General features: G+C 39.9%; 2 protein-coding genes across 4 annotated transcripts in view; one reads left to right on the top strand and one right to left on the bottom strand.

Annotated features, from left to right (window-relative positions):
- Positions 1-19,566, bottom strand: part of POLR2D (RNA polymerase II subunit D) — a 450,734-nt gene that overhangs the window by 335,114 nt on the left and 96,054 nt on the right. The window lies entirely within an intron of this gene.
- The window catches only part of UGGT1 (UDP-glucose glycoprotein glucosyltransferase 1), a 116,914-nt gene that overhangs the window by 95,409 nt on the left and 1,939 nt on the right, over positions 1-19,566 (top strand). For all 3 annotated transcript variants that reach the window (XM_077766731.1, XM_077766730.1, XM_077766732.1), the window contains 8 exons: positions 1,123-1,211; positions 1,768-1,872; positions 3,089-3,173; positions 4,352-4,534; positions 5,577-5,737; positions 7,436-7,550; positions 17,476-17,592; positions 18,092-18,260. In XM_077766731.1, the coding sequence (XP_077622857.1) occupies positions 1,123-1,211; positions 1,768-1,872; positions 3,089-3,173; positions 4,352-4,534; positions 5,577-5,737; positions 7,436-7,550; positions 17,476-17,592; positions 18,092-18,260 (1,024 nt within the window). The remainder of the gene's footprint in view (positions 1-1,122; positions 1,212-1,767; positions 1,873-3,088; positions 3,174-4,351; positions 4,535-5,576; positions 5,738-7,435; positions 7,551-17,475; positions 17,593-18,091; positions 18,261-19,566) is intronic.

The raw sequence follows: 19,566 nt of genomic DNA, 5'->3' as shown, positions 1-19,566 counted from the left end.
CTTGGTAATACTAAGGCAGGGACTTTTATAGTGGGTAAAAGTAGCAGTATTCTGGCATTCAGTAGCTCTTGTGTAGAAATAGATGGATTTGTTAACTGATGATAATGCCATCACTGTGATCACTGTTTTACAACAATGTTGTTTTACAACATTATGTGCATATCAGATCATCACATTGTACACCTGAAGTTTACACAGTATTGTTTGTCAGGTTTCTCTCGGTAAAGCCGGTGGGGAAGGAAAAGAATCCAGTCAGACTTTAATTCACCTTTGGAAGTTTACTGTAGGGTTTATAGGAGTGCTTCTTTAAATGTGAAATGTCTTTCATAAATATACGTTTGTGGCTTTCTTCAGCTGAGAGATTGCACTTTTTGGGTAATTTCAGTGAGCAATACAAGTCTCATTTTAAGTCAGGTGTTTTCATAGATACTATGTTGCTTACATAGCCATAGTTCACATTTTTATTGCTCCCTGTTCTCAGAAAACTGGGAAGAATGACAGTGAAAATTTCAACAACAGTAATAATTGGTAGCCCTGTTTCATTTCTTTTCACGTCCCAGAATTTTAAAGTTCTTAGTGCCTTAAATTCAAGTGAAAGGTATTATAGAATAAACAGTCATTACACACAGTACAGTCTAAAGCAGACCACACACAGAGGAGCAGAAAACTGCTCCCTGTGCTGGTAAGAAGATTCAACCCGTTTTCATCCTGGTGAGTCCTGAAAACAGGCTGTGGCACGAAGTGACTCCGTCCTGATGGCCAGCGCTCACGCGGGCTGCACTCTTTCCCTGGAACAGCTGTCAGCTGGGTGGATGGCGCTGCTGGTTCTGCTCAGGCTATTTCCTGTACAGTTGAATTTGAGGTTCTTTGACTTTTTTTCAGACTTCAGACAGTTATTGAGTTACAAGAGGTTTCTGTCTCGTCACCTGAGGTGTTAATGTGACATGTCAAAAGATTCTTCTGCTGAACTGGTCTAGACTGTAGGTGGGCTGTGCCTGCCTCTGGTACAGCTTTCTTCCTCCTGTGTGTGGGCACCAGACAGAGTTACAGGCCTAGACTTGGCTGTAGGGAGTAGGGACTTCGTTCCCTACTGTTCACAGTACCCCTCACATACGGTCGCAGGTTCAGAAGAAGGCGGACATGGTGAATGAAGACCTGCTGAGTGACGGAACTAACGAGAATGAATCTGGATTTTGGGACTCCTTCAAATGGTAAATTGGCACCATTAAAATATATATATATATTTTTAAGGAAAAACTGAGATATAAGCCCCATCTGTCCCTTCTTTTGAGTGTAAGAATCCCATGTGGGCCTTTCAGAGGCTGTGCTCTGCAGCAAACCTTGCACTTCTACTTAGAGCAGGTGGATGTTTTCCACGGGCGAGCTGAAGGAGGGTAATGTCCCCCCCATGGAGTAGTTACTTTGTGACTCTTACTGGGTTGTGCCTGTCCTTCAGAGTGCCCAGTTTACTTCCCATTGAGTGGCTCGCATTCTGTTTGTTGAGCATTGAGTTTGCTCACCTGTGTTCAGTTTGTTTCTGAAGCTACTCAGGACCTTGCAGGTAGCATCTTTTTTGCTATCCTGTGGTGGCGTGGCTCTCGTGTGCCCTCCCAGGGCGCCAGTGGATGCTTCGTCAGCTCCCACTGCATCTCCCTCTAGGGAAGGACCCAGAACGGGAAACACCATCTCCATAGCTCACCCCCACCAAAGGACTGTGTGTCTGTACCAGCATTTCAGGTGTTCTTGTTTTTACCTTCATTATTATAGGGGCTTTACGGGAGGACAGAAGACTGAGGAAGTGAAACAAGATAAAGATGACATAATTAATATTTTCTCCGTGGCATCTGGTCATCTCTATGAAAGATTTCTTCGGTTAGTCATATTGATTATTTCAGCACATTACGAATGAGTTTGTCACAGTGTTCTTATTTAGAGAGTAAGAGTAAATGTTTCATGGCTTACTGTCCATTATGCTTCTGTATATTTGAAGCACTGTGAGGATTGTGAATGTATAGTTGTGTTTGTTTTGATCTGCCAGTCTCATCAAGTCTAGCTGTATGGTAAAAGTATCTGTGTGGATATTACAAGACTGTAAACCTTTGATACCACCATGCACACATTGTAAATAATGGTGTCTAATTGGCCACCAAGCATTGCTTAACCCAGAAGTCATGAAGTTAGCACAGAGAGTAGAGTGGACCAGGGCCAGTGACCTCCTGCCTAGATATGCATAGGCACATAGAGCCAGGAGTGATCTTAGTTCTCACAAAGAACACCTCTGTTCTACAGACAGATTCAGGGGGTGAAGAGATTTGCCTGAGGTCACACAGCCAGAGCCAAGTAGAGACTGTATCCACGGGCTGGTTCACGCAGTGGCTACTGGAGAAAGGCTCGGCCGTGAATATGCTCCTTTGCTTGAGAGTGACTTTCCTCATGCCAGGGTTCATTTTACTTTTAATTTTCCATGACAAATCTAGTATGGCAAATAATTAAGCTGTAGTTTTATTCAGGTCCGACCTTCTGTTATCAAGAAATAATAACTGACCTAAAATAGTAACGTCAAATGTTAGTAATAACTCAATTTAATTCCTTGATTCAATGTGTTTTCATAGTAGGGAAATCCTGACGCTGTAGCCACATGCCATCCCCTGACCCTTCGTGCCCTCCTCGCTAGCAGGTCTGCAGGGTAGGCTGTGGGGCAGTGCAGTCACACAGAGCTGCTGCGGCTTCCAGGTTTTCTTTTCAGAGCCATGTAGTCCGTTAGCCGCAGCCTCCACTATTCATTTGTACCCTAGTTAATATGACAGTTCAGGAGGCAGAGTATTTAAAGATGTAACAGGATGAAAACATCTGCCTTTGTCAGTTAGGTATATTTTTATAGGTGAGAAATACTCTTTCTTTTCCATTCAGTGATAACTTTATAATGAGTGCAGTTTTCCATTTTTCATCACTAAGAGTCTCTTTCTGCCATCAGTTAGCTTTGCCGTGAAAAACATTTAGCAGTCTTACAATCAACTCTGTTCAGTTTTGTTGAGATTAAAAAGCATTGGAAAATTATTATTGATTATTATTTGCTTTTGTTTGACAGTATAATGATGCTGTCAGTACTGAAGAATACCAAGACGCCTGTGAAATTCTGGTTCTTGAAGAATTATCTGTCACCCACATTTAAGGTTTGTTCTCATGAGAGAGGAAAGGAGATACAATGGTACAATATACTTATTACTGCTTCTGTTATTTGTGTGACTTTAAAATCTTCCCTTTCTTGGGTTTCCATAGCTCAGTGCATACTGTGTGTTGATTAGTCTTCTAGCCTGGACTGTTTTAGGGGAACAGTCATTATAAAACCAAACACGAAATTATGACCTATTTGAAGTTTGGGTAACGAGAATCTGTATCTTTGTATGTTTTTTAATTAAAAAAAATTTTTTAGTGTGAGAGTGCAAGCAGGAGAGAGGGGCTATGGGAGGGCGGGAGAGGCAGAGAATCTTGAGCAGGCTGTACGCTCAGTGCGGTGCCTGACGTGGGGCTTGCTCCCACGGCCCTGGGATCATGGCATGAGCCCATATCAGCTCAACCAGCTGAGCCACCCAGGTGCCCCTGAATCTCTAGTTTTGATGAACTACTGTTCTCTTCCTCTGAGCGTGTATATTCTAGTTTAATTGGAAGGCGCAGTGCCAGTTTCCAGTGGGGAGGATTGTTTGTTGTCTCGCGAACAGCAGTGATCGCTGGAAGTGACGTTTTGTCTGTACAGCATGAAACACCGGCCTGGGAAGTTTTCCGCTTTATTTACATTGTTAATGTTTGTCATCTAACTTTGATCTGTTTGTGCTTTTGTTGTTGTGGTTCTATAGAAGTTACTAAACAACTTTTATGAATTCACTTCTGGTCCCTTGTAGGTACTTGTATTTAGGATCTGAAAAACTTACAAACACATTTATTCAGAATGTTTGGATCTGCCATGTCTTTCCCTGGGTTAGGCCCAGGTCTGAGAAAGGCTTTGAGTCAAGCTCAGAACATGTTTCACTGTAAGTTTTGACAAATAAAGTTCATTTCCATAAAACACACACACACACACACACACGCACGCACACACGTAAACCTAAAAGCCTTCACTGAAAGATTTGTCATTTCCACATGATAATCAGAAGTCCTGAAGAAATGGGGTTTTTGACAAGTTATATGTGTTTTAGTCACAGGTGAGTCAGGGTCAGATTTCTGTATTTTTTAAGTCACTGTTGTGGTAAATATGCTTTACTTGTGCCATAATCATGGTGGCTGACTTACATTAGAGTCGCTTTTCTTCGTCAGATAAAAATGGTTGTCTGTTGTTCTGTGTGTCCAAAAATAGGAGTTCATACCTTATATGGCAAATGAATACAATTTCCAGTATGAGCTTGTTCAGTACAAATGGCCCCGGTGGCTTCATCAGCAGACTGAGAAACAGCGTATCATCTGGGGCTATAAGATCCTCTTCTTGGACGTGCTCTTCCCACTGGTGGTTGACAAATTCCTGTTTGTGGATGCTGATCAGGTAAGTAAGCTCTTAGAAGCCAGCTTTATACAGTTTGTATTAAATTAGACTTCCGTCTCCTTTTTAAATGATTTTACTTTCCTAGTTACAGAAAGATACATGTTTCTGTTACATTATTTAGAATATATGAAAAGGTCCACCCAGGTGTGGTCACTTTTAAAATTTGCATTTGATGGATCTCCTTTTCATCTTTTTTCCTGTGCCTCTTTTACATAGTTGTGATTACATCATGCATGTAATTTTGTGTCTTAATTCATTTAACGTACAGACTAAAACCTGGAAGATTGAGGTTTAACAGTGTTTGCCATCGTCTCTAATTACCCAAAAGCTAGGAGTTATTGGCATGGTAAGAGAGAGACAGCTCTACCAGATAGATGCCTAGCTTTGAAAATTTGGAACTCCTCTGATATTCTTCCTCATGTCAAGATTTGACTTGAAAGGAACACACTGTAATCTTAGAGCGTACAGACTCAAAAATTGTTGATATAGTTCTCCTTTACAACCTCCTCCTTTCCCTGAGCCAGCTGAAACCTGAGGTAATCATCTGGATGGAAGTCATAGAACGTGTGCAGAGGCCATGCGTCCAGAAACTTCATCCACCTCGTTGGGGTTCCCTTCCTCCCCTGCCTCCCTGTGTCACAGCCACTCGACCTGGAGCAGGCTTCCTGGGTCCTCATACAAGTGCACCTAATCTTTGTTGAGCACTTGCTCCGTGCCATATATTAATTCATGGAGTGCTGTGAGGTCTCCAATTTACCGTTGGGGAAACTCCATCACAGAGAAGCTAAACAGTGTAAATGTTTCACTTCCACCTTTTTGAACACTTAGAGTACTGTGTGCCACGACTGCACAAAGGGTCTTCCGTGTTAGTGAAGGCAGCCGCAAACCAGCGGGGGGATCTGGGCTTCACCTGGTCTGCTGCTGGAGCCCATGCCGCTAACCTCAGAGCTGCCATGTGTGATGTCTCAGTGAGACTATGTGTGCTTTAAGGAAACTGCTGTGTGCAAGGCTGTTCAACAAATGACCTGTGATCTTTCTCCAGATCGTACGAGCAGATCTGAAAGAGTTAAGAGATTTCAACTTGGACGGTGCTCCTTATGGCTATACTCCTTTTTGTGATAGCCGAAAAGAAATGGATGGATACAGGTTCTGGAAGTCAGGGTACTGGGCCAGTCATTTGGCTGGGCGAAAGTATCATATCAGGTACTGAAAAAAGGAGTACTCCCAATGCTGTTTGATTTTCTTTTCTTAAAAAATTGATTTTACATATTTCAAATTGTGAATAGGTAATACATTAATGTGGCTCAAAAATAAAAATTATAAAACATATACTATAAGAAGCCCTCCCAATTCTGTCTTCAACCCAATTCCCACTCCTATAACAGTGCAGATGACATCATCTATTAACTTACTGCAGTATGTCCTTCCAAAGTTTCTTGATTTTTTTTTAATATTTATTTTGAGAGAGAGAGAGCACACAAGCAGGGGAGGGGCAGAGACAGAGAGAGAGAGAATCCCAAGCAGGCTTTGCACATCAGTGCAGAGCATGATGCGGGGCTCGAACTCATGAACCATGAGGTTGTGACCTGAGCTGAAATCAAGAGTCAGATGCTCAACCAACTGAGCCACCCAGGAGCCCCTAGAGTCTCTTCATTCTTACTTAACAACTAGACTTCTTTTTTTACACAAAATATACCATTATATTTACAGTTTTGTGCCTTCCTTTATTTACTGTCTCGAGTAGATCTTATGTCAGTGTGTTGAGAGACCTTCCTTCTTACATCTGCATTTTATTCTGGAATATGTGGGTTATTTATGGCCTTTTGCTATGACATACAGTGTTACGGTGAATAACTAAATACATCATTTGGTGTGTTTCAAATATATCTGTGGGACAAATTCCTAGAAGTAGAACCCCTAGGTCAGACTGTGCAGCATTGCATTATCTGCTCTTGGCAGTGTGGTTTGGAAGATACGGAAGGTCTGGGGATATGTAGGAAGCAGCATGTACAGAGATAAATGTTGGGGTTTGGGGATTTCTTTTTTTTTTTGTTTTGTTTTGCTTTGTTTTGTTTTATTTATTTCTAGGAGAGAGAGAGACAGCGTGAGCAGGGGAGGGTCAGAGAAAGAGGGAGTCACAGAATGAAACAGGCTCCAGGCTCTGAGCTGGCAGTCAGCACAGAGCCCGACGCGGGGCTTGAACCCACGAACCGCGAGATCATGACCTAAGTGAAAGTCAGACGCTTAACTGACTAAGCCACCCAGGCGCGCCTGGGGATTTCTTTATCACTAGTTATGTCCTTGGTCCAAAAGATCCATAACGGTGTGGGATTTGTTTTCCAGCAACATTTAAAACATTATAAGGCTATTTTACAGGGCACCTGGGCGGCTCAGTTGGTTAAGTATCCGACTTCAGCTCAGGTCATGACCTTGCGGTTTGTGAGTCGAGCCCCACGTCAGGCTCTGTGCTGACAGCCCAGAGCCTGGAGCCTCCTTCAGATTCTGTGTCTCCCCCTCTCTGCCCCTCCCCTGCTCATGCTCTGTCTTTCTCTGTCTGTCAATAATAAATAAAAATGTTAAGGAAAAAAACATTATAAGGCTATTTTAGACTGATGGTCAGCTTTTATTACCTAATCTGCTGACCTTTGGTAGAAGTTTCCTATTGTCAGAGACTTAAGGCAGCTAAATAAGGGGGGCAGTTGATTAAGAAAGAGTGACGAAAGTGAGCTTATGGCAGAGTATGCATTTTGCATTAATTTCCTGTCATAGCTCCACCTGGAGGCCACAGCTTACCTTTTCAAAGAGAGGCCACAATGTTTGTTTACCTGGTGACCATTGTTCAGTGGGGTTACTCTTTCTGCCATAATCCATGGTTGTAACAAGTAGTTCTTCTCTATCCAGTGCACTATATGTGGTGGATCTGAAGAAGTTTAGGAAAATAGCTGCTGGTGACCGACTCCGAGGACAGTACCAAGGTCTGAGTCAGGATCCTAACAGCCTTTCAAATCTTGATCAAGTAAGTGGCTATGTTTTTGGTTAACACTTGCAGTGACGGGTTTGCAATATTTTGCCAGAAATTTATTATTTTCCTCTCAACTCTCTCCTCTGTTTTGCTTTGTCTCTTCATGGACAAGAATGTGTTTTGGATACCTAGTTTCACACATTTTGTTTTGCTTAAGTCTGTGTTAAACATTTTAAAATCTTCATTGTGGTATTTAGCACCATAAAAGAAAGCATACAAAACGAAACTGTGCCAATATATACATACTCACATGCATCAGCGAATTACCACCGAGCTAATGCTGTATACCGTCATCCAGTTCACCAAGTGGAACAGTACTGAACTCCCGCATCCTGACCTGTACTCACCCCCATGCTCTTCTGTATAGAATTACTACTTTACCATGTATCCTTAAACACTGTGGTTTAGTGTTGCCCGTTTTTTTTTTCCTCCCTGCCTCAGTTGTATCTTAAAAGTCTGATTTCTTTTGCTCAACGTTTCGTTTGTGTGACCCATCCATGTCGGTGTGTGTAGAGGTACCTCGTTTTGTGTACTCTAGGCTGGGTGGTTTTCCGTTTTTGCCTCCATGGATACTGCTGCTGTGACGCTCATGCACCTGTGTTGCTGCACTTGTACACGTATTTCAGGTGTGTGCACAGCTACGGGTGGATGTGCTGGGTTACCAGATTTGTGTATTATCTTCACTAGATCATCCCAAACACTTTTCCAAAGAAGTTCTAATTCATGTGCCCATCGGCTGTGTAAGAATTCCCATTGCTCCATGTTTTGACTGTTACTTATTGTCAGTCTGTTAGTTGGGTACATGTGAACTGCCATCCCTTGTGGCTTTTATTTGGAGAGTGTATCACAAGTATGTCTAATATAAGTATTAGTGAGGTAGGATTTACATCTACTGTTTTAATTCCCTTGTTTCTTCTATGTATTTTTTATTTATTTTCTCAGTGGTTGTCCTGATGATTATCATTAACACTTTAATGTATGACAATTTAGTTTGGGTTAATAATAACTTAATTTCGGGGCGCCTGGGTGGCTTAGTCGGTTAAGCGTCCAACTTTCGCTTGGGTCATGATCTCGCGGTTCGTGGGTTCGAGCCCCGCGTCGGGCTCTGTGCTGACTGCCAGCTCAGAGCCTGGAGCCTGTTTCATTCTGTGACTCCCTCTCTCTCTGATCCTCCCCTGCTCACGCTGTCTCTCTCTCTCTCTCTCTCTTAGAAATAAATAAAAAACATTAAAAAAAATAATAATAACTTAATTTCAATAATATACGAAAACATTGTTCCTATGGAGCTGTGATCCTCCCCAGCATACTTTCATTATCATATAGTTTGCTTGTTTATACATTATATGCCCATCAACACGGATTTATAATTATTACTGTTGGTAATTGTTTTTAAACCAGAGGGGAAAAGGAGCTCTAAACAATAAATACATTGATATTATCTTTTATATTTTATATTTATGTACTTACCTTTACTGGTGCTTTTTATTTCTTCATGTGGATTTGAGTTACTGTCTAGAGCCCTTTCATTTCAGCCAGAGGACTCACATTAGTATTTCTGAGAGAATGGCTCTGGAGCTACAGACTTCTTAGGGAATGTGTAAATTTCTCCTTCATTGTTTTGATTATTAGTTTTGCTGGATATAAAATTCTTGCTTGCCAGGTTTTTTTTCTTCTCATATTTTTCTTTGCATACATTGTCCCACAGCCTTTTGACCTCCATGTTTTGTGATGAGAAATTAGCTGTTAATCTTGAGAATCCCTTATCTGACAAGTCACCATCTCCAGTCTTTTCTTTCGGTAGTTTGATGATGTAGCTAGGTGGGGTCTCTTGAGTTTATCCTAGTTGGAGTCCATTGAACTTTTTGAATGTATAGATTAATGTTTTTCACCAAATTTGAGAAGTTTTATTTCTTTAAGTATTATTTCTGCATCTCCCTCTTTTCTCTTGGGACTCCCATTGTGTGTGTTGGTATATTTAATGGTTTCCCACAGTTCTCTGAAGCCATTTATTTTTCTTCATTCTTCTTTCTGCTCGTGGATAGCCTCAAGACTGGAAAATCCCAATTGATTTATCTTCACATCACCTGATTATTTTTTCTGCTGCTGAAACCTGTGGTTGAACCTATCTAGTGAATTTTCATTTATTTAAACTATTGTGTTTTCAACAATAGATTTTTCTGTTTGATTCTTTTGTATAATTTCTATCTCGTTATTAATAGTCTCTAATTTTTTGACACATGATTCCCATACTTGCCTTTAGTTCTATTAGACATGATTTCCTTTGTTCCTATTTGAACATATTTAAGATACCTCATATAAATTCCTTGTGTCTGGGCCTCCACAAGTATAGTTTCTGTTGATTGCTTTTTCCCCCTGTATATGGGTTTTGTATGTTTGGTATTTTGCATGTCTCATTTTTGTTGAAATTGAACATTTCAAGTAATGTCGTGTGGCAACTCTAGAAACCAGTTTTCCCCCCTCCCCAGGGTTTGTTGCTCATGCTTATTGTAGTAGTTGTTTGTTTTGGGACTTCTAAACCAGTTCTGTGAAGTCTGCATTTTTTATCTGCCTGCTCAGCTTAGTGATCAACTAAAATTGGACAGAGATTTCCTTAAGTGTTCAAAACCACCAAGACTTCCTTCCAGTCTTTGCCAAAGGCCTCTGGGTGCGTGTTGGGACACATCCTCAAAGGTCAGCCAGGCAGTTTACAAGTGTACCTTAGCCTGCACTTCTTTGTTGCATAGGGCTTCAGGATGAAGGTGAGAGCTTATGGCTCTATTAGGTCTTTCTTACTTATGTATGCAACGCAGAGCATGCTCAGAGCCTTACATGTGCGCATGGCCTTTTGTCTTCCCAGGAATCTGTCTTTTCTTTTCAAAGCCTCTTATGGATATCTCATTCTTCGGTATTTCCTGTTAAGATTTTTGCCTAATATATTCTTTGCTACATCTCAGACAGCCTCAGAAAGCTTAATACTGTCTTCAAGGGCTGCTGGGGAGAAGCTTTTAGCATGGGGTAAGTTTCAAGTGGTTTTGAATAGAGACAGGCCTATACAGTACAGGCTTCAAATGATGGCTCCACTTTTGGAACGAAGCTTGAAAGAACTGCAGCCTTGTTCTCTTTACTCCAGTATGGGAGTGCAGGCTGTTGGTTTTTGAGACTGATGGGGAACAGGAGAATGGGAATAGGAGAAGTCCAAATGCCTGAAAGTTCACTGTTCTGATCAACATTCAATCATTTTCTGTTGACTTATACCTGCTTTTGGGTTGCTGCAAGCCTTTGGTTAACTTTCAGAGTTCCGAAAAAAGTTGATTCTGTTTTTGTCATCTTTTTAGTTGCTTTTATCAAGTGGTGGACTTTCAGAGCTCCTTACTCTGCCGTTTTTGTTGATGTTGCTCCTCATTGTGGTTTTATTTTGCATTTCCATAATTAATATAATGAAGTGGTGTACCATTTTGTGTATTTATGGTCATTTAGATATTCTCTTGTGATATGCTTATTTTAAATACAGGAAAACCTTGGTTTGCGAGCATAATTTGTTCCAGAAACATATTTATAATCCAAAACACTTATATATCAAAGTGAATTTCAAGAATCATGGACTCAGTTGTGCTCATGTGACATTCAGCATCACACACTACTCATGTTGCAAGACACTGCTTGTTTATCAGGTTAAAATTTATGAGAAATGTTTGCTTATCTTACAGAACACTCGCAGAGCAAGTTACAATCCAAGGTTTTACTGTATTTGGGTTATTTGAAATTTTCCTTCTTGATTTATGGGCATTCTTTATATATACTAATAGTGTATCCTTTGTTGTATGTGTTGCAAAATTTTCTACTTTAACTGTCTTAATGATATCTTTTGTTGTCAGGCTGGTCAGTGTTTTCTGTTTTGGTTAATTTTTTTAACCCCTATTAAGGTCACAAAGACATTTTTAAGATATGAGCTTTATTTTTCTTTCACATTCAAATGTATATTCCAGTAGAAATTTGTTTTATATATGGTGTGAGAAAGAATTCAACTTTCACCTTTTATGTGCGTATCCAGTTATATCAGTTTATTATTCTTGTTTAATGAAGTGCTCTGCTCTACAATACCGTCTTTGTCCAACATGAAGTACTCGTGTATGCATGGGTCTGTTTCTGGGTCTTCTAGTTTTTGACTGACCTATTTGTCTATCTTAACATCTATGCACAAATATCTCAATTTACTGTAGTTCTGTATATAGTAAGTCATGATATCCAGTAAATCAAATCCTCCTACCTCATTCTTCAAGAATGTCTTAGAGTATTCTTTGTCCTTTATTTTTCCATATACATTTTAGAATGAGCTTGTCAAGTTTAGGTGGAAAAAAACACTTCCTGGATTTTATTTTTTATTTATTTTTTAAAAATTTGTTTATTGTGATATTTTGACATTTTTTAGTGTTTATTTATTTTTGAGGGAGAGAGAGAGAAAGAGACAGAGTATTAGTGGGGGAGAGGCAGAGAGAGGGAGACACAGAATCTGAAGCTCCGAGCTGTTGGCACAGAGCTGGACATTAGGCTCAATCTCATGAACTGAGAGATCATGACCTGCGCTGAAGTTGGATGCTTAACCAACTGAGCCACCCAGGCGCACTGATGATTTTATATTTGGGTTGTGTTTAATTTCTCATTGTTTTCCTCATAGAGATCTTGTACATCTCTGTTAAGAGTTATCGTTAAAAACTTCTGTTTCTGTTTGTTGCTGGTATCTAGAATTACAATTGATTTTGGTTCATTGTTGTATGATCTACTGATCTGTATATACTTTTATATTTTCTATATATTTTGTATTTTTTATATACGTAAGCATATCACTTATAAATAATGGCAATTTATTTTTTCTTTTCCAATCTCACATAATTTTTTTTTTTCTTTCGTTATTTACTGGGACTTCCATAATGTTGAACAGAAACGTAGAGAGTGGACATTCTTGACTCAGAAGCAAAGTTTTTAGCATTTCACCACTAAGTATGACGCTTATTGTAGATAGTTTGTTGATACCCCTTATTTAGATTAAGGAATTTTATTCCTAGTTTTCCTCTTATTCCTAGTTTCCTACTTTATTTTTTATTTTATTTTTCATTTGGGGCCCGGCCTGGCCCTCCCTCATGCCCTGCCAAACACTTGGTGGCCCCGCAGCCCTGAGGCCCCGCCTCTCCCTAGCCCCAGGCTTCAGGCCCCAGGCCGTACCACCACAAGTCTAGTTTGCCACTTAAAACAAATCACTTGTGTTAAATTTTGTACATTTTTGATATCTGCTGAGATGATATGATTTTCTCTTTTATTCTGTAAATATAGTTTAATTTATACCTAAATATAATTTCTGAATTATATAATCCAGCTTGATCATGATTCATTATTCTTTTTAGTATATTCCTGGATTTTTTGTGCTTAGTATACAATAAAAGAATTTTGCATTTATGTTTTTGTATGGTATTAGCTTGTAATATCTGTCAGATTTTGGTATTGAGGCTGTATTGGCCTAATAAAATGAGTTGGGTTTTGTGTTTTTCTTTTCTCATTTACCAGTAATAAGTTTGTGTAAGATTGGCCTTATTTCTTTCTTAAATGTTTGGTAGAATTCACTAGTGAAGCCTAGTAGAAATTTCTTTGTGTTTAAATTATGACTTCAGTTTCTTTAAGAGTTAGGGGACTGTTCACATTTTCTATACACTAATCAATGTTTTTGTTAAGGTGTCTTTAAATTTACTAACATATCATCATGAAGTTGTTTATACTACCCTCTCATTTTTTAAAATTGAGATATAAGGGTGTCACGGGGGCTCATTCAGTTAAGCATCCAGCTTCAGCTTCAGTCATGATCTCTCAGGTTGTGAGTTTGAGCCCTGTTTTAACGGACTCTGTGCTGACAGCTTAGAGCCTGGAGCCTGCTTTGTCTCCCTCTCTCTCTCCTCCTCCCCCGCTCATGCTCTGTTCTCTGTCAGAAATAATAATTTAAAAATATATAAAAAATAAAATTGAGATATAATTTATATATAGTGACATGTTCAGATTGTAAGTGCACTGTATAGTCAGTTTTGGAAAATGCCTATCAAGAGCCAGAATGCTTTCATCACTTCAGTTATCTTTTTAAAGTCTGTTGGATCTATACTGATGTTTTCTCTCTCTTTTAAATTTTTTTTAATGCTTTATTTATTTCTGAGAGAGAGAGAGACAACATGAGCAGGGGAGGGTCAGAGAGAAAGGGAAAAACAGAATCTGAAACAGGCTCCAAGCTCTGAGCTAGCTGTCAGCACAGAGCCTGACGTGGGGCTCAGCACAGAGCCTGACGTGGGGGTCGAACCCACGAACCGCGAGATCATGACCTGAGCCGAAGTTGGATGCTTAACCGACTGAGCCACCCAGGAGCCCCTCTCTGTCTTTTATAATTTTCTGACACTGTTTACTGTGCTTTCTCTTTTCCCTTATCACCTCACCAGGAATTAATTAAGCATCTCTTAGGGGTACCTGGGTGGCTTAGTCGGTTGAGTGTCCAGCTCTTGATTTCAGCTCAGGTCATATCTCATGGCTCTTGAGATCAGGCCCCACATCCAGCTCAACGCTGACTTCACAGACCCTGCTTAGGATTCTCTTTCTGTCTTTCTGTCTCGTTCTCTGTGTCTGTCTCTCTCTCTGTCCCTCTTCTGCTTGCATGCACATGCTCTCTCGCTCTAGCTCAAAATGAATATACANCCCTTGCTTTTGGGGATGTGTCAAGTAAGAAGTTGCTGCGGTGGAGGTCAAGGAGGTTGTTTCCTGCTTTCTCCAAAAAGAGACATCTTTTAATGTTTTTCATCCTGCATTTCTTTTCTGTTTCATTAATTTGTTCTTTATTTTGCTTACCTTTTATTTTAGTTCATAATTTTTAGTCATTTCTAATAAATGCATTTGAGATAATCAGATTCTATCTCAGCAAGACTGGCTACATTGCATATGTTTTATAGGTAGCATTTGCTTTGTTATTTGGTACAATGTATTTCTGGTTTCGATGTGATATCATCTTTGTCTCTTGAGTTATGTAAAAGTGATTCCAAATACACAGGGATTTTCTAGTTACATTTTTGTTATTAATTTTGTAGCTCATTGGCTTTATAGTTTGAGGATTTCTTCTGTATGATTTCAGACATTTGAAGTTTGTGGAGATTTACTTTTTGACCCAAATGTGATCAATTTTGGTAAACATTTCATTTTTTTTTTTGTATTCTGTAGATATTAGGTATAGTCCATTAGGTCATATTATGTGTTTTTTGTCTGTTTTTCTGTTAGTTGCTGAGAGAATTGTATTAAAAACATTTTTCTGTATTGTGATATCTTCCTCATCTCTGGTTTTGTCAAATTTTGCTTTATGTGTTTTGAGACTACATCATTAGGTGCCTAAAACTTAGAAGCATATATATCCTACAAATGAAGTTTTAATGATTTTTGTTGGGGAGAAAGTGTGCTTCACCTACTATTAGTGCATCTGTGCCAGCTTTCCTTTTGGCATATTCTTTTTATGCTTCTGTTTTCAGTTTTTCTCTGTACTTATGTTTTAGTTCTATTTTTAAGGTGTTTTGTTTTTTTTTTAAATGTTTATTCGTTCATTCATGTTCTGTTCTGAGAGACAGAACAGAGCATGATTGGGGAAGGGCAGTGAGGGAGGGAGACACAGAATCCGAAGCAGGCTCCAGGCTGTGAGCTGTCAGCACAGAACCTGATGCGGGGCTCGAACCCACGAACCGGGAGATCATGACCTGAGCCAAAGTGGGATGCTTAACTGACTGAGCCACCCAGGTGCCCCAAGGTTTTTAAATTTTTAAGTTATATCTACACCCAGTGTGGGGTTCAAACTCACAACCTGAAGAACAAGAGTCACATGCTCCACTGACAGCCAGCCAGGAGCCCCTTGAACTATATACTTTTTTATAGTTCTTTTAATGATTTTCCTAGAGGTTGCAGTATACACTTCTAACTTCGCAAAGGCTAATATTAGTTGGTATGTTTGCACCTATCACACAGTTGAAAAACATTAGAACAGTGCTTTTCAAATTTTAGCATGCCTAAAAGATTCACCTGGAGAACTTATTGAAGCATTAATTCCTGGGTCCCATCCCCATAGCCCAGTTCAGTAGGTGTGTGGTTGGGCCTAAGAGCCTGCGTTCCTAGCAAGCTCCTGGCTGCATCTGCATACCTCATTCTGAGGAATACTGGCCTTAGAATTCACCAACTCCATTTGTCCTTATCCCAGCTTGAATGCCTGTTGCCTTGTGTTTTAGACACCTCTGTATTTCAAACCCCAGAAGATACTTTCCTACAACACGATTGTTTTCTATTTAGATTTGCTCATGTGGTTGGTTACCCTGCAATCTTCTCTGCATTTCTGAGCTTCCATACAGGATTATTTTCCTTCTGCCTAAAGAATATCCTTTAATTTTCCTTAGTGTAAGTTCACTGGTAGCAATTTTTTTCAGTTTTTGTCGTCTGCAAGTGTCTTTATTTTACCTGTAATGTTAGGTATAATTCAGGTAACACAGAATTTATCATTTTAACCATTTTTAAGTGGACAGGTCAGTGTGTTAAGTGCATTCACAGTGTTGTGCAGCTGTCCATCTCCAGAAGGTTTTTGTCATCTCAAACCAAAACTCTGTACCCATTAAACAGCAGCTCCCCCTTTCTTCCTCCCTCCAGTCCCTGACAACCTCTATTCTGTTTTCTGTCTCTATGAATTTGCTTATTCCAGGTACTTTTGGAATCATATATTTTGCCTTTTTGTGCCTGGCTTATTGTACTTTGTATAATTTTTCAAGTTTCATCCATCTCACAGCATCTATCAGGATTTCCTTCCTGTTAAGCTGGAAGAATTTTCCATTGTGTGTGTATGTACATATGTGTGTATGTATACATATATGTGTGTGTATATATATGTGTGTGTGTGTGTGTGTATATATATATATATATATATATATATATATATTTGTGTCTGTGTATCCATTCATCTGTTGATGGACATTTGGCTTGTTTCCACCTTTTGACTATTGTGAGTAATGCGTCTGTGAACATGGTGTACAGGTATCTATTTGAGTCCCTGCTTCCTTTCGTGCAGCATACACCCAGTGCAGTTTCTGGATCATGTTGGTTAGTTGTGTCTTAAGACAGTGCAACATTTTATTGCATCAAACTTAAAAGTTTTCCTGAAAAAAACAAAACAAAACAAAACTTCAGAGCATACAGTTGGCTTGAAAACATACGAGCTTCATCTATTTGAGATCAAGCCTCAGTTGACAAGGTTGATTTAGAGCTTCCTTTATGCAAAGCTATGCAGTATCAAAACCACACTCTATGCTTAGTTAACTTTTAGAAGGCACTAGTATTTTTTCTTAAAATTGCCCTCATGGCGAGAAGAAGTCTAGGTGTAGGGTATTTTTGAGTTTTAAGCCAAAGTTTTTAAGGTGCTTATCACAGGTAGGTGTTTTAGGAGTCCTCTAAACTTTGTGGTTTTACAAACATCACAAATAAATATTTCAGCTTCTCAAAGGTTTTTAGTAGACCCTTTCAGTTCTAAAAAATTGTAGTTGGTATGGGATATGTAATGAGCAGCTGCCATCACTAGTTTGCTCTGCCTTCATTTCAGTTTCCCCCAGAACTTAAGATTATTGTATCTTTTTTTTTTTTTTTGAGAGTTTATTGCCAAGTTCGTTTCCATATAACACCCAGTGCTTATCCCTACAAGTGCCCTCCTCCATGCCCATCACCCCCCTTCCCCCTACCCCATCTGCCCTCAGTTTGTTCTGGGCATTCAAGAGTCTCTCATGGTTTGCCTCCCCTCCCTCTCCCCAACTATTTTTCCCCTTCTTCTCCCCCACAGTCCTCCATTAAGATTGTTGTGTCTTATCTTCTTCTCACCAAACAGGATTTGCCCAATAACATGATCCATCAGGTGCCAATTAAATCACTCCCTCAAGAATGGCTTTGGTGTGAAACGTGGTGTGATGATGCCTCCAAGAAAAGGGCAAAAACAATAGATTTGGTAAGAAAACAATAGATTTGGTAAGCTGTCTGTGGTTCTCCTGTCCGTCTGGGCCGTGCGCTTTATGACCAGATCGTCACCAACACAACAGATTCCTGTGTAGTCATCCCTGTCGTGCCGCTGGGCAACGGTAGCGCATCCTATAGTAACGTCCCCAGATCGGTGCTGCTTGCTGCAGGCTGCGGGTTCTCTGGTGTCTGATGGGGCTGATTCACTACTTAACATCAGCAAAGTTACTTCGTGTCTTGCGGATTATCTCTGTGCCTTGTAATTTTACCGAAGGGACTTTCATTTCCTGCTTTCCAGTCCCTCCTCACGATTTTGTAGAAGCTTATGTGACCCACTACCGCACTGCTCCTGCTGGTCTGTCATTTGGTTCTGCAGTGTTGTTCTTTTTCTTCAGCTGGGACTTAGAATCCAGGAGCAGACACGCCTTTGAATTCTGTATAATGGGCCCTGTCTGCAGTTTGGGTGAAGGGTGTCATCTGGGTTTTCACAGTGTAACAATCCAATGACCAAAGAGCCCAAGCTGGAAGCCGCCGTTCGGATCGTCCCAGAGTGGCAGGACTATGACCAGGAGGTGAAGCAGCTGCAGACGCGGTTCCAGAGGGAGAGAGAGCTGGGCGCGCCGCACGCGGGGAGGGCAGCGCCGGAGCCGCGCTGGGATGGTAGGTCCGCCGTACGCCTTCGCCAAGTACTTGCTCGCATTTCTGATCTGTGTTTGTTGCAAAGACGGCAGAATAATGAATAAAAGGAATCAGCCCTTCCATCCTGACGTCAGCCAGTGTATGCTTTAGTTTCCTTTTTTTTTTTAGTTGGCCTTCTAAGCAGTGTGTACTAATATAGTTGCCCCCCCTTTTCTTTTCGATTTTTTTGAGACAAAGTGCTTTAATTGAGATTATTATTTAAGGTCCATGAATTTTGTCATACATAAGCCAAGCCTGATGTTATTTCGGGATCTTTTGTCAGATTCCTTGGTTTTTTATTACATCTGTCCAGGCACTAGTAAATGAACATATTTAGGGTCAAGACAAAATATATATTGATTTGAAAAAAAAAGTGTTCTTTCAAAGAAGCAAATTGGAGGAATGAGTGTTTGTGTTTAATTCAGGCTAAGAGTAGAAGGGACTCCATCTTCATGTAGTAGTTTTCCTACTCTGTGCACATCTCAAGTGGTAGACAGCTGACAAAAACCATTAGAATACAAAAACGACCTTGTAAACTATTAATAAACTGAATTCTGGATTTCTAACATTGTTCGGCTCAAAACTAATTCTAGAAAATCAGCCACAGAACATGGATCTTGAATGATTCACCTAACATCCTGAAGACTGTACCATGTTCCTAAGTACATGGCCAAGAACCTGGATATTCAGCATAAAAATAATTCAAATTCTCTAGTAACACCTGAAGGATTTCCATCAATACATGGGTAAAGAATGTATAGTTCTGTTCAAATAAGAGGAAAACACAAATAATAAATGAAGTTGAGAAAACAGTCATCACAGTAAAGCAATCTGTCATTAATAAATACTCAATTGAGGGGTGCCTGGGTGGCTCAGTTGGTTAAACGTTCATGAGGTCATGATCTCATGGTTTGTGAATTTGAGCCCCGCATCGGGCTTTGTGCTGACAGCTCGGAGCCTGGAGCTGCTTCAGATTCTGTGTCTTCTCCTCTCTCTGCCCCTCCTTCTCTCATGCTGTGTCTCTCTCTCAAAGTAAACATTAAACATTTAAAAAATATATATATATATATATAAATATACATACTCCATTTAAAAACATGCATATTGATACTGATAATGCCATTTGTTGGGAAGATGAGGAAACTGCTCTGGGTCTACCTTGCCAAAGCTCTGTGTATTAGAACAGCCCTTGTGAAAAAGCAGAAACCATTAACATGTTTATTCCCTCAATAATTCCTTTCTTGAGAATTTACCTTAAATAAGTTCACACAAGAAAAAAGTCATAAAA

This window comes from Crocuta crocuta, unplaced genomic scaffold, assembly GCF_008692635.1.
Source record: "Crocuta crocuta isolate KB4526 unplaced genomic scaffold, BGI_CrCroc_1.0 scaffold5, whole genome shotgun sequence".
Classification (NCBI taxonomy): domain Eukaryota; kingdom Metazoa; phylum Chordata; class Mammalia; order Carnivora; family Hyaenidae; genus Crocuta; species Crocuta crocuta.
This window is presented reverse-complemented; position numbering and strand designations above follow the sequence as displayed.